General features: G+C 42.5%; 1 protein-coding gene across 1 annotated transcript; it reads left to right on the forward strand.

Annotated features, from left to right (window-relative positions):
* Positions 1-1,601: 1,601 nt before the first annotated feature.
* Positions 1,602-11,618, forward strand: ldhba (lactate dehydrogenase Ba). Its single transcript, XM_040174789.2, has 8 exons — positions 1,602-1,807; positions 4,909-5,044; positions 6,163-6,280; positions 6,363-6,536; positions 6,616-6,789; positions 6,894-7,011; positions 9,186-9,309; positions 11,231-11,618. The coding sequence occupies exons 2-8, from the start codon at positions 4,916-4,918 to the stop codon at positions 11,396-11,398; spliced, it is 1,005 nt and encodes a 334-aa protein (XP_040030723.1). The 5' UTR covers positions 1,602-1,807; positions 4,909-4,915; the 3' UTR covers positions 11,399-11,618.
* Positions 11,619-12,945: the final 1,327 nt, after the last annotated feature.

A 12,945-nucleotide genomic window follows, 5' to 3' on the forward strand; every position in this document is an offset into this window, starting at 1 on the left:
CCCGTAGTTATTATAAGTGATATTTCAGGTTCATAACTTCACTAAGTCAGTAACGTTAAAGAATAAATACACAATAGAAACTGAATTCGCTTTGCTCCTTTTGTTGTGTTGTGAGATTATAAAGTAACTTTACATTTAGTTGTGTTCTTCAAGTTATTTTCTTAGCTTGAAATATATCATACTCCGGAGGAGAAGCTTTTCTTCCTAAATAAAATAAAATAAGATAATGGTGGCGTGGTGGTTAGCACTGTTGCCTCACAGCAAGAAGGTCCTGGGTTCGATTCCACCCAGTGACCTTTCTGTGTGGAGTCTGCATGTTCTCCCCGTGTCTGCGTGGGTTCTCTCTGGGTTCTCCGGCTTCCTCCCACAGTCCAAAGACATGCTCTGGGGATCAGGTTGATTGGGGACTTTAAATTGCCCGTATATGTGTGAATGTGAGTGTGCATGGTTGTGTGTCTGCGATCACCCTGGCTAGCGACCAATCCAGGGTGTACCCTGTCTATCACCGGAAGTTGGCTGGGATGGACTCCAGCCCCCCCGCGACCCTGTGTGCAGGATAAGCGGTTTGACAATGGATGGAAGATAAGATCCCGTTTTTCTGTACTAAACCAGGTGTAAGGCAGGACCACTGCAGGGACAACCACCATCAGATAGATGTAACCTATCATCCACAGAAAACCTGTTAAGGAAAGCACAAAGACTTGAGGAAAGAAGCAAAGGTGGTGATGTTGTTTTTGATGACAGTATTAGACAAATAATGATAACAGCAGGTGTGTTAGAACCCTATTTACAAATAGCTCAGAACCCTTGTGTGTAAAAGATTATCTTCAAAGCAGCTATAGCATCGAGTTGGGCTGAAGTTTTACCAGTGGATGAAATAATAAAAAAAAAGATACAAGATAAAGTAATGCGAACTAATTCATTTTGCACAAACAGCAGTCTAGCTCGTATCGAGTGGACAGCACAAGTAAAACAATTGGTTATATTTCCCGGTGTGCTTCACTCACCTACTTGCAGAGTATTGGAGCCTGTGGCCTTGGATTCACCAGCCTGTTTATGTCGTTCTGCTTTCCGAAGAAACTTCGCCTCGTGCTGCACCCGAGAGAGAAGCGAATAAATCGCTTTTTTCCGACGCGTTGATAGGCGCCGCTCGTCATCACCGCCGCCAAAGCGTAGATACACTTTATGAAACTGCCGCTCACCGGGCACACACACAGCTGAGATTGAACTGATATTGTAATTTCCACAACAAGTACAGAGCAGAAATAGTGTTTATTTCTATGTTGGATAGAAGAAATTATATAAAAGATTATCTTAAGGAGACGAGCTACGGAGATAAGCCAGCGTATTAAGCGAATCAAGGAGACGTGAATAAAGACGAAATAACTACTAGTTGGGCGAGTAAAGCGTGGCTAACATTCGCTTCGCTTTTGGTGTGAACGCAGCGTTATTCGTTGATTTCAAACAATATTTCAACGTTGGAATTACGTCTAGCGCTCACTGGGATGGCTGACATACACTAGTGCAGGTGATTTTATATGGTGATGAATAGTGCCAATAGAAAAAAAGAGCACAGTTACAATACATGAAAAACGTGATCAAGAAAACAGCAGACATTTATCCGTCTATCTTTCCCTCTTCAATGATACGACGTAGACCGGCACCATCCTCCTCCTCCCCCTCCTCTTCCTCCCTGCAGCCTGTTCAGTTCCACACGAGGCTTCTACCCATCTCTGTACCAGCACTTCGCACCGTCAAATCGCCAGACTTCATCGCGGATTCCAGCCAGCAGAACTTGTCTAAAAACGTAAGTATTGTGTTTCGTCTTCACCATACGAATATATATATATATATATATATATATATATATATATATATATATATATATATATATATATATATATATATATATATATATATATATATGTATATATGTAATATATATTAATAAGTATTTTGAATATCCGCAAAATTGTTCGGATTTCAGATGTATTTCTGATACAGTTAATCCCACATGCAGCCACTGAGGCACAATAATCTGTATGATGTGTAATCCAATATGGTCGGCTAACATTCCATCACAAACGGTGATAAAATATATTTACCATCACATTAGACTTGATTCATTCATGCACCTGCCTTTACCTGCTTCTATATTGTACTCCGACACAGACAGGAAACACCATCCCCTCAGAAGCATGATTCTTATTCATTGCATATTTCATGTCGTCAAAACTGATTCTGTCATCACTGTCACCAAAACCGAGGCTGGCGGAATGGCCTGCTGTTTACATAACCTCAGAGCGGGGAGCTGATTCGCAGGCTGCTGTATTGGTTGCGCTCATGTCAGCACTGAGGTTGGTGAACCGTGGTTGATTGTAAGAGGCTACAATGAGGCATGTAGTGGTTCAGCAGCTCTATTGTCTCCTGAATAAGTGCCGGACTGTTGCCTCACAAAGCCGTGAGCTCTTTCCTTTGGAGGACACCATGACCCCCTACTTTAAGCATATGCATTTGATATACTGTTTATCCTGGAAAGATGTTTTTTTCTGTGCGAATGATATTTAGGATCCTCGCAACGACTAGACCTATTGTATTTCAAGGATTTATTATTCTCTTTAAAGCACTTTGCCTTTTTGGGGCCTTTATCATATTTTTTGAATATTCAAAAAGTTGTTAATTTGGCAGGCATTTCAGAACAGGTGAAAAATTTGATAATTTTTGGGTCTCGCATTTGGCTATAAAGAAATGTCTTTGCGCCCCCTAGGAATTAGTACCACACTAGGCCAGTTTTTTCCCCCGATGTCCAATTGACTTGAACACACATGTGCTCTTGGGTATGCTCTACAAAAATTAAATCATGGTATGCCTCACTAGATTTTCCGCCATTTTTAATTTTGTGAAAAACACATTTATGTTAATTCCTCCTAAACGCTGTGCCTGATTTGGCACAAAATGTTCTGTGGATCATTATTGGTACAATGTCCCCCCGAATCATAAAAATCGTGTTGATATCCTATTGTTTTGAGAAGATATGGGCTAATGAACTTTGCAAGGGGTGTGGCTTAATCTGGTCACATAACACACATAAATGACATGACCTGCCTTCACCAAAATTGTGACAGTTTACATTAAACATTAATTAGTAAACATTAAACCCATGAATACACCCTAATCTTTTCATAATATTTTAAGAATATGGGGTGCTGCAGTTAAAATGCATTGAAAATCTGCCTTTATAGTGAATTCTTTTTTCATGATTTTTTTAGAGTTGTAAAAGACCGAACTCCTCCCAGTAAGATTAAACCCGATTCTTTTCAAATTTGGCCAGTGTGATCTTAAGACCTTGGCCTTTAAAAATTGCATTTTGCCGGAATATCAAACTATGTTTAATAAATGCAGAGCATTTTCAAAAAAACACCAATCACCATGAAATTTGAAGTTGTTTTAGCCCAACCATACTTTATCTAATCTGTTCCATACTCATATAGCATGAGCTTCTTACCCTGTAGACATCCATATCATTTTTGACCTTAGTCATAGCACCACCTAGTGGCAACAGGAAGTTGAATGTTTTTTACTTTACACCCTGCTCCTCACAGGTTAGTCTGATCCCTTCCAAAAGACCAATGGCGACCAATCCATGGTGTACCCCTTCTATTGCCTGGAGTGGGCTGGGATAGACTCCAGCCCCCCCGCGACCATGTGTGCAGGATAAGCGGTTTACAGATGGATGGATGGATGGACAATAATAAAAAATACAATAACAAACAGTACAGGATGAAAGACATAATACAAAAATATATGCAGTTAAAATAATACACCAAACAGACAATACAAAGCTGCATAGTAGCACATTAAAGTAAGTAATAAAACCATAATAATTTTACAGTGCAGTGCTGAGCAGCTTTTAACAGATTTTTCTATTTCTATATTTTTAAAAGTACCGTATTTTCTGCACTATAAGGCGCACCGGATTATAAGGCGCACCTTCAATTAATGACCTATTTTAGAACATTTTTCATATATAGGGCGCACCGGATTATAAGGCGCATAAGATACTGCAGTCAAACGTTTGACGTCGGGGCGGGTGGATGGGGGGGATGTGGGGAGATGGAGACGGTGCTTTCAGGGTCCAATCAATAATGCAAGGTCCGTCCGCTCCCGCCGCCCCCCTCGCCATCCACGCCTTCAATCTTCGGCTGCTCTCCAGCCACGCCGCCTGCCAAGGGCCCCTTTTAGAATAACTTATTTTCCCCGTTGGTTCAGCTACTGTAAAGAAAGGGACACCGTCTCTCTCTCTCTCTTTAATCTCATAAAGTGCTCAGCAAGAACGACAGCTTTGTTTCTCTGACGCGCACTGAAACAAGCTCCATATCTCACGCGCTTGAGCGACCGCTCAGCATCTCGCCGTCGTAGACCGAGCTTTGGCATGTTTGGCAGAGCGCCTTGAGCGCCGTGTACAACCAGTATGGATCAACCGATTAACCAATTGATCCATATATAAGGCGCTCTGGAGTATAATGCGCACTGTTGTTTTTTGAGAAAATGAAAGGCTTTTAAATGTGCCTTACAGTGTGGAAAATACGGTACTGACAACGCTGCAGCTCTTGACCACGTTAGGCAGGTCGTTCCATTGGTATGTGCCTTTTTTAGAGGAAAAGATGATTGAACAAATGCAGTATGTCAAAATGAAATGGTCCAGTGTTGTATGGATAATACTCTTGAGGATCTAAAATAACTTGGCCTAAAAGAGAGAGCAACTATACACAAAGTCACAGAGGAAGAGGGCCAAACCATTTTGAATTTTATAGACCACGCACAAATTTTAAAATACTCAATAGCTGAGACAGATTGTAACTGTGGTACCTGCTCACCAGGACGTTTCTTCCCTCTGTCTCACTACAGGTGTAATATGTCCTCGGTGCTGCAGAAGCTGATCACACCTCTGGCCAGCAGCCCTGCTGAGCCTCCCAGGAACAAGGTGACGGTGGTAGGTGTGGGCCAGGTGGGCATGGCTTGCGCCATCAGCATCCTGCTTCGGGTAAGATACAAAAAACAACAATGGGTGGCTGTTACTCAGTAATATCCGACTCCTATTGTCAGCATGTGTAAGTGTGCAAGTGTGCTAGAGAAAGTCACTCAACCGTGTATCGGGACCTTCACAGCAGCCCACTGCTCCTGATGCTGAGCATTGGCTAAAGGCAACGGTTACATTTTTATGGATGTATCTGTGCATGTCTTTCAACAGTCAAAAACTGCATATCAAATCTATTTCAAAATAAAGCAAAAATGTCTGTTTAAAAGCAGAGTTGATAGTTTCGCCGGTAAAGCAGTGGGTAAAGTTGAATTTATTCATTTTGATTAAAAATAGTTATAGTAATAGTAGTGATCCACAAAGATATTAAGGAACCAGGTTTCTTTTATGCCCGTTTTAGAAAGAAATATCCTAGAAAAATTAGATCAATCAATATTTCATGAAACTAATCTTAGTTCCACAAAAACCATGTGGGTTACATGGTGTTAAATCATATTGTGAAAACCTACATTAAATACTTTATGGCTGTATTTTTAAATAATTGTACCTGGAGGGTAGGAGTACATGGTATCACGTACCATACCACACATATGTTTTTATGTCAGACAGTGAGAGAGACATCTCAAACGCTATACAAAATACATTCTTAATAATAATATAATAGCAGTCGATCTAATATAATAATTTGAAGTATAATATAAACTAAGAACAGCAGAGGAGGGATTGCTCTGTGGAGATGGAGAGAATGCAAAAGATGCTATGGCTACAGAATGAACAACGAAAAAGATACTGTTCACAGCATATCACTGTTCACTGCATATGACAGAAATTATTCAAATATTGAGAGTAGTAAGCCAGGTGTAAGGCAGGACTACTGCATAGACAAACACCATCAGATGTAACCACCATCCACAGAAATCCATGTGGAGGGAAAGCACAAGGACTTCAGGAAAGAAGCATGTCTAAGGGCAATGGCAAGTCATATCTAAGGGCTGGTCCACGCTGACCTGAGCCAGCCTAACTATGAAGAAGTGTAGTCTTAAATGAGGTGACTGTGTCTGCCCCCCGGACGGAAAATGGAAGTTGTATACGCTATAGTCTTAATAGCACACTGCTCTGGACAGGACCTGTGTGATGAGCTGGCTCTGGTGGATGTGATGGAGGATCGTCTCAAGGGAGAGATGATGGATTTACAGCATGGCAGCCTTTTTCTCAAGACCTCCAAGATAGTGGCTGACAAAGGTCAGGACCTGCTGCTCACATATGGCTAGACGCACACAAGAGAAAGGTCTTCTGATATCCCATGTTGTTGCACTTCCTCCAGACTATGTAGTGACAGCCAACTCGCGCCTGGTTGTGGTGACGGCAGGTGTTCGCCAGCAGGAGGGTGAGAGCCGCCTCAACCTGGTGCAGAGGAATGTCAACGTCTTCAAGGTTATCATCCCTCAGATTGTCAAGTACAGCCCCAACTGCACTCTCATTGTGGTCTCCAACCCTGGTGAGTACAATAAAACACACATTATCTTTATAACTATAAATAGTATCGATAACCGCTAATTGTAAAACACTCTCCAAAGTTGATGTGTTAACCTATGTGACCTGGAAGCTGAGCGGGCTACCTAAGCACCGGGTCATTGGCAGCGGCACCAACCTGGACTCAGCCCGCTTCCGCTACCTGATGTCCGAACGCCTCGGCATCCATGCCAGCTCCTTTAATGGCTGGGTGCTGGGAGAGCATGGAGACACCAGTGGTGGGTATACTCTCTGTTATTCATCATCAGGAAACCATCAGGGTACTTTGAATGAGAAAGTGAATGTCACATAATGCCATATTACTGTATTTTGTTATTTTCAGTGCCAGTGTGGAGCGGCGCTAACGTGGCAGGAGTCAACTTTCAGAGCCTGAACCCGGACATTGGCACTGATGGGGATAAGGAACAGTGGGCGGCCACACACAAGGCTGTAGTAGATAGGTAGGGTTTATTTGTTTGATTGAGTGTGTGTGAGAGAGATGCTTGAAAGAGAACAGAGAACATTTTTTCTTCCATCAAACTAACATTTAAAGTTAATATTTTAACTTTTTAAAAACTAAGCTAACCATCAAGTGGACTGGAATAATTATGAAATATCAGTTAATTTAATGTTAACCCTCTGGATATGGAACCCATTGCCGGTGACAGGAATCCCGAGATGGTTCCATTATATCTACCACAAAAGATCCATAATGATCCCCCATCATGAACCCATATAATAATGCCATACACCACTGGAAAGTTTGTCTGGGCTACAAAGCCAAACAAATCCGATTGAACATGTTCCAAACACAAGTCCGACAATAATTACAGAGTTATAACATATCGTATGCAAATCCTGGCCAAAACTGAACGCACTGTTAATTGGTGCACTTATCGATCGAAACTAGAGCGCTAACAACTAAAGCGCTAACAAATGAACCGAGACGGAACTGAGTACCTTTGCAGGTTTTTGGCGAAAGAACACATAATTCCTGTAACGGTTACTGGTACACGATGGAACCCAAAAGCACGACTCAGAGGGGGGAGACCTAATCAATAGTTCAGGCCAGGTCAATACCACGAGATCCGTCAGCAGGCAAATTCCAGAGGAGCAGGCAGAGAATCCGTAAGACAGGAACAAGCAGGAGTCAGAACCAGGATGGAAATCAGGGAGGCAAACAAATCCGAAAAGGAGCAGGCAGGGAATCCGGGGTCGGGTAACAGCAGGGTTTTGTCACTGATGCCACACCACTAAATGGTATAAATTCAAAGCACATGTTGCTCTTTGAACTTGGCTAAGGCGAAGAAGGAGCTAACGGGTGAGCAACAGCTCGAATAAAGGCGCTGTTTTTTTCTTGATGCTGGTTGGAGTTACCGCCGCATAGCCAAGGACTTGAAATGCAGTCCATCATGGCGGTTTAAAGTGTACTTTACAGTGGTAAAGTACACTTTAAACCGCCATGATGCCAATAATTTTCACCTGAACCTAAAGGGGAGAGGTATAAAAAATAAACTTTCAGACAGACAAGTGAAGCATTTCAAAATTCTCAGTCTTAAAGACCTCACAAGAACTGCGTGATGAGATCCACACCATAATGGCTGATGGTGCACAGTGTTTTCAAGAACTGTGCGAGGGAAACTGGGAGAAGGACTTGTTGGCAGAATAGCAGCAAAAAAAACATTACTGAAAGAGAAAAATAGAGTGAGACGCCTGAAATTTGCAAAAGAACAAGAAGGAAGATTGGTGTTGTTGACTGATGAGTCCAAGTTTGAACAGTTTTGACATGTTGGACGGAGGGAGGGGGAAAGATCTAAAAATGAGTGTCAACAGTTAAACATTGAGGGGGTCATGGATAAGAAAGTATACCACAACATTCTGTTGAGGCACGGAGTACCATCTGGGAGTCGTCTTTTTGGGCCTGGATTTATTTTCCAAGATGACTGTAGCCGCGATAGCGCTACCACTGTCGGGTTCCGCTTAAGGACGCATCGACACACGTTGAAAGCAAGATGTCTTTTATTTCTGAAGGTGGCAGTGAGCAGGATTTAGGCAGCTCGTCGCAGTGTTGCTCTGCTCGGCTCGGCTCGGCTCGGCTTCGCTCTGCTCGGCTCCGCACTGCTCTGCTCTCCGTGTCACCCCCCTCCAGATCCTGCTCACTGTTTTTCACAGGGAGACAATCAGTCAAGATTACTTCCACCTGTGCTTCTTACTCACCTACCGGCACCGTCCCCTGAACCACTCCCCCGCTCTCCCCCCTGCAGCTGAGCTAACCGCACCCCGCCACCACAATGACAATGACCCTAAACATCCTTCTAACTATTGCTGGAACTACCTGCGACAGAAGGAATCTGCTGGAACATTGAAAATAATGGACTGGCCCCCTCAAAGTCCGGACCTCAACCACATCTGACACTATGCCAGAGAGATGTGTTACTGTAATTGCTGCAAAATGTGGACATGTGGAAAATGTGGCCAAATATTAAGTTAAAAGTGGATAAAAACAGTAGGACTCACTTCATCTTTTGTTTGTTGTGCTCAGAGCAACCATCTGCATGTTTCATTATTTGATAATAATAGTATTATGTTGTGAAGATACACACACACAATGTAGGACTGTTTGTTTGTGTCACAGTGCCTATGAAGTGATCAAGCTGAAGGGCTACACTAACTGGGCCATTGGACTAAGCGTGGCTGACCTGATTGAGAGCATCGTCAAGAACATGAGCCGGGTCCATCCGGTCTCTACCATGGTCAAGGTCAGACACACACAAACACACACAGTGTTGCAGCGAACCGCAACAGCTGATTTTTTGCTTTAGTCGTGATTGATTTGCAAGAATGAAAGTAAAATGTTCACTTCCCACTGCCCGAACAAAATTGAACGCGCTGAATTTTGATTAAAATAACATTTTGTGACCTCCATCAATGCTTTTTGAAACAATAGAATAAAAAAATTGCTGTCACTTTCAAGTAAACCAGATTGCTCCATCAGGCAAAAACAAATTAAATGTACGACCACCTTGTTAGAACAGGGTGCCCAATAGGTTGCTCGTAACAAAAAAAAAAGGCATCACGTCACGCATGCGCGGTCTACCGCGGGAGATGATCGAACAGAGTGCTAATGCTAATAAAAATAGTTTATTGTGGCTGTAAGCTCAACCTGTGGAAAACAAAACATGTTAAAATATTTGGCAATAAAGAGTTTTATATTGCATATGTTTTCAAAACAACATAATATGCAACCTTTGCAAAACAAAACAAGTGCAAGTAGGCAACATCTCATATAGTTTCTGTATTAGTGGCTGCAACGAGCCGGCTTTACAATAAAAATCTTTTCAACAGGTTTGCAGACTTACGGCTTCTCAATTCATGCTCAATGTTTGAGAAACTGTACCTTACACACAGACCGTATCCTAAATCAAGTATTTTTTCTTATGGAGAGCATGGTCATCTTTTGGGGGTGGGGGCTCTTGAGGAGGAGCTGGACGCAGAGTAGAGGTTCAGCTCTTTTATTTCCCAACAAAAATACACAGGGAAATCCCTGGAAACAAAAAACTCCTCCGAAGAGGGATGAACGGGGAAATGCTCTGGCTAAACTAGTAGCTGGGCAATACTAAATGACGGGAAGCAAACAAAACCCTCTCTTAGCGAGGAAAGGAGAAAATAACAAGTAGAACTAAAAATGCTCTGATTCAACTCCAAGAGCTACAAAGTCAACACGGCAAAACCAAACCAAACCAAAAATCTCTCTTATCGAGGAAATAAGAAAATAATTAATCACTAACAAAAGGCCTCTGAAATAATTTGAAGACCTGTGGAGCAATAAACGGCATAAGGCCAACTAAGGAATCTATAACAAGGTTCAGGACAGACAAAACTATGACTTGGACTTGATACTAACATGAGGCTGGTGTGCAAGACGAAAGGACATGACACACTGGCACAGGACAAGGGGAGACGCAGACGAAGTGTGGGAACAGGTGGACACTGATGACACATGAGGAAGAGCAAGGAACCTGAAACCAGAGGAGAGTTAATTTCCAAAATAAAACAGGAAGTCACAAAACAAACGTGGAGACAGGACAAAAACCCAACTTGATATACAGGTGTGACATAGAAACGGGGAATACTGCTAAGTGATTAGGATAAAAGACTCCACTTGATTTTCGTAGTTGCCTCCACCTGTATGATTAGTCTTAAATATCATTTATACTTTTCATGCCCTGTGACGGACATCCATATTCTCACTTCACTCTTAAGTTGTAATATCAAGTAATACAAATTTGAAAACCTTACACCACTCAGTAGATACTGTCTCTCTAACCCTTGTGCATCACTACGGACATAGTGGCTTTTTTTCTAACTTATTGGTAACTAAGTGGTGCTGTTTAATGCGTTTCATGCAGATCACTCCGATTCCAGGCTGTTAAAACAAAGCCGGCAAACGTTTAGTACACAAATTATTATGTGAACAAATGAAATGAAAGGGTTTTAAAATATGAATATTTGGTAGTTATGAACAGGACTGATTTTGGTTATTATGGCAGATTTTGACATTGACGTAAGAGCAAAAGAGAATGCGCACAAGGCACAAGGATGCCTACATTCTATGTGTGTGTGTGTGTGTGTGCGGGTGAGTGTTTCTCTATACCTGATCCCCCTAACTCTTTGTCTCAGGACATGTATGGTATTGGTGAGGAGGTCTTCCTGTCTCTGCCATGCGTACTCAACAGCACCGGTGTGAGCAGCGTGGTCAACATGACCCTGACGAATGCGGAGGTTAGCCAGCTGAGGAAGAGCGGCGACACACTGTGGGGGATCCAGAAGGACCTCAAGGACATCTAAACACATAGGCAGACAACTCATCCAGCACATGCTGTTCCCTGCAGGAAAGCACTCAGAGAAAGACCGTTCAAAGCCACAACGGTCATTTTTAAGTGTTAGACCACACGGTGCAGTCTGAGGTTCTTCATTGTTTGCAAAAGGGAGAGGGAACGTACAGTTTCAGATGTTTTTGTCCAACCACACGTTGTGTGTAACCTAATAAAGTTGATCCTTGTGGTGATTAATGTCTGTTTGTTTTTTTATCACTCAAATGTGTTAAAGGGGTCATGTTCTGAAGTGCTTCTACACGTTAATGTGGCTGTCTGACATGTCTTCCAACCCCCAAACGCTTTTAACAAACAACTTAAAAGTTTTTTTAATGATTCTTAAAACACATTAATACTAATTAAGACAACGTTTTTTTCAATGTTCCGGGGTTTACCGATGTCCTCAGACCAAGCGGGAGTCTGCCTTACATCACTATGGACCCCCTCAACACCCCCCTCTAACTCTGAAGCACTCAACTTTGTTTTTGCAAACCTCGAATAAACCATCTACCAGCATGAGGCAGAATCAACCATCAAAATGCGCTGTAGTTGGCTTTACAGTTCCGCACAATTTTCTACATTTTGTACCAGGCTTAGAAGGCACAAGACCAAAATGGATAAGTTTCATATATGAAGACCATATCCCGGAAAGAATTAGAAAAAAGCTGTGGGTTTTTGCATATCATTTTAAAATGGACTGTTTTTACAACCTGGGCGAATATAATAGAGTGCAAAGATTGGTCTGGTCTGGTCTGGTTACTAAATGATATGCTTTTTCAACATCAAAGTATGTCAACAGGTTATGGCGGAAACCCCAAGTATGAGGCTTAAAATGAGCATGTCTCCTTTGATGATAGAACTAGTGAAGATTTTAATAATATGATCAAGAATGAAGAATACAACATTGTACAAGGAAGAGGGACTCTTACATTCATTTAATTGCACTTTTCACTAGCAAGGACCACGCCGCCAACTGAATGGGTTAAACAATTTTATTTGTGAGACATGGGAGCAATAGGATCATAAGTCGATCCGTCTGGTGTCCAGTCGGTCAGATAGGTTGTGGAGAGCTGTGTCGGAGGATCCGCCGTGAAGCCTGGGCACGACGAACCCCTTCTGGGACCCTACAAAAAAGGTAGAAAGAGAGGAGGGAGAAAAAAGTGGTCACTAAGATTGGATTTGGAGTGTTTCCATTACAGGCAGCTGTGGTGGTAGCTGATTCTCTGGAGTCTGAGGTTGGAGAAATGCCGGACAAGGAAAGAATGTGGCGGAAGTGGCTTTGGAACCACAATCTGGTAGCTACTTCGTGGGATTGTGGAAAGGGTCTCCTTCCGTTTCCTGGGCTCCATCATCACCCAGGACCTCAAGTGGGAGCTGAACATCAGCTCCATCACCAAGAAGGCTCAGCAGAGGTTGTTCTTCCTGAGGCAGCAAGAAATTTAACCTGCCAAAGACGATGATGGTGCACTTTTACGAGGCCATCATCGAGTCCATCCTCTGCTCCTCCATCACCGTCTGGTA

This window comes from Gasterosteus aculeatus, chromosome 4 (assembly GCF_964276395.1).
Source record: "Gasterosteus aculeatus chromosome 4, fGasAcu3.hap1.1, whole genome shotgun sequence".
NCBI classification, from domain to species: Eukaryota; Metazoa; Chordata; class Actinopteri; order Perciformes; family Gasterosteidae; genus Gasterosteus; species Gasterosteus aculeatus.

Excerpts from the sequence above, each read along its gene's own strand:
- ldhba (XM_040174789.2), top strand. The coding sequence starts at position 4,916 with ATGTCCTCGGTGCTGCAGAAGCTGATCACACCTCTGGCCAGCAGCCCT. Across the intron at positions 6,537-6,615 it reads CATTGTGGTCTCCAACCCTG|TTGATGTGTTAACCTATGTG; the intron begins GTGAGTACAATA and ends CACTCTCCAAAG. Across the intron at positions 7,012-9,185 it reads CACAAGGCTGTAGTAGATAG|TGCCTATGAAGTGATCAAGC; the intron begins GTAGGGTTTATT and ends TTTGTGTCACAG.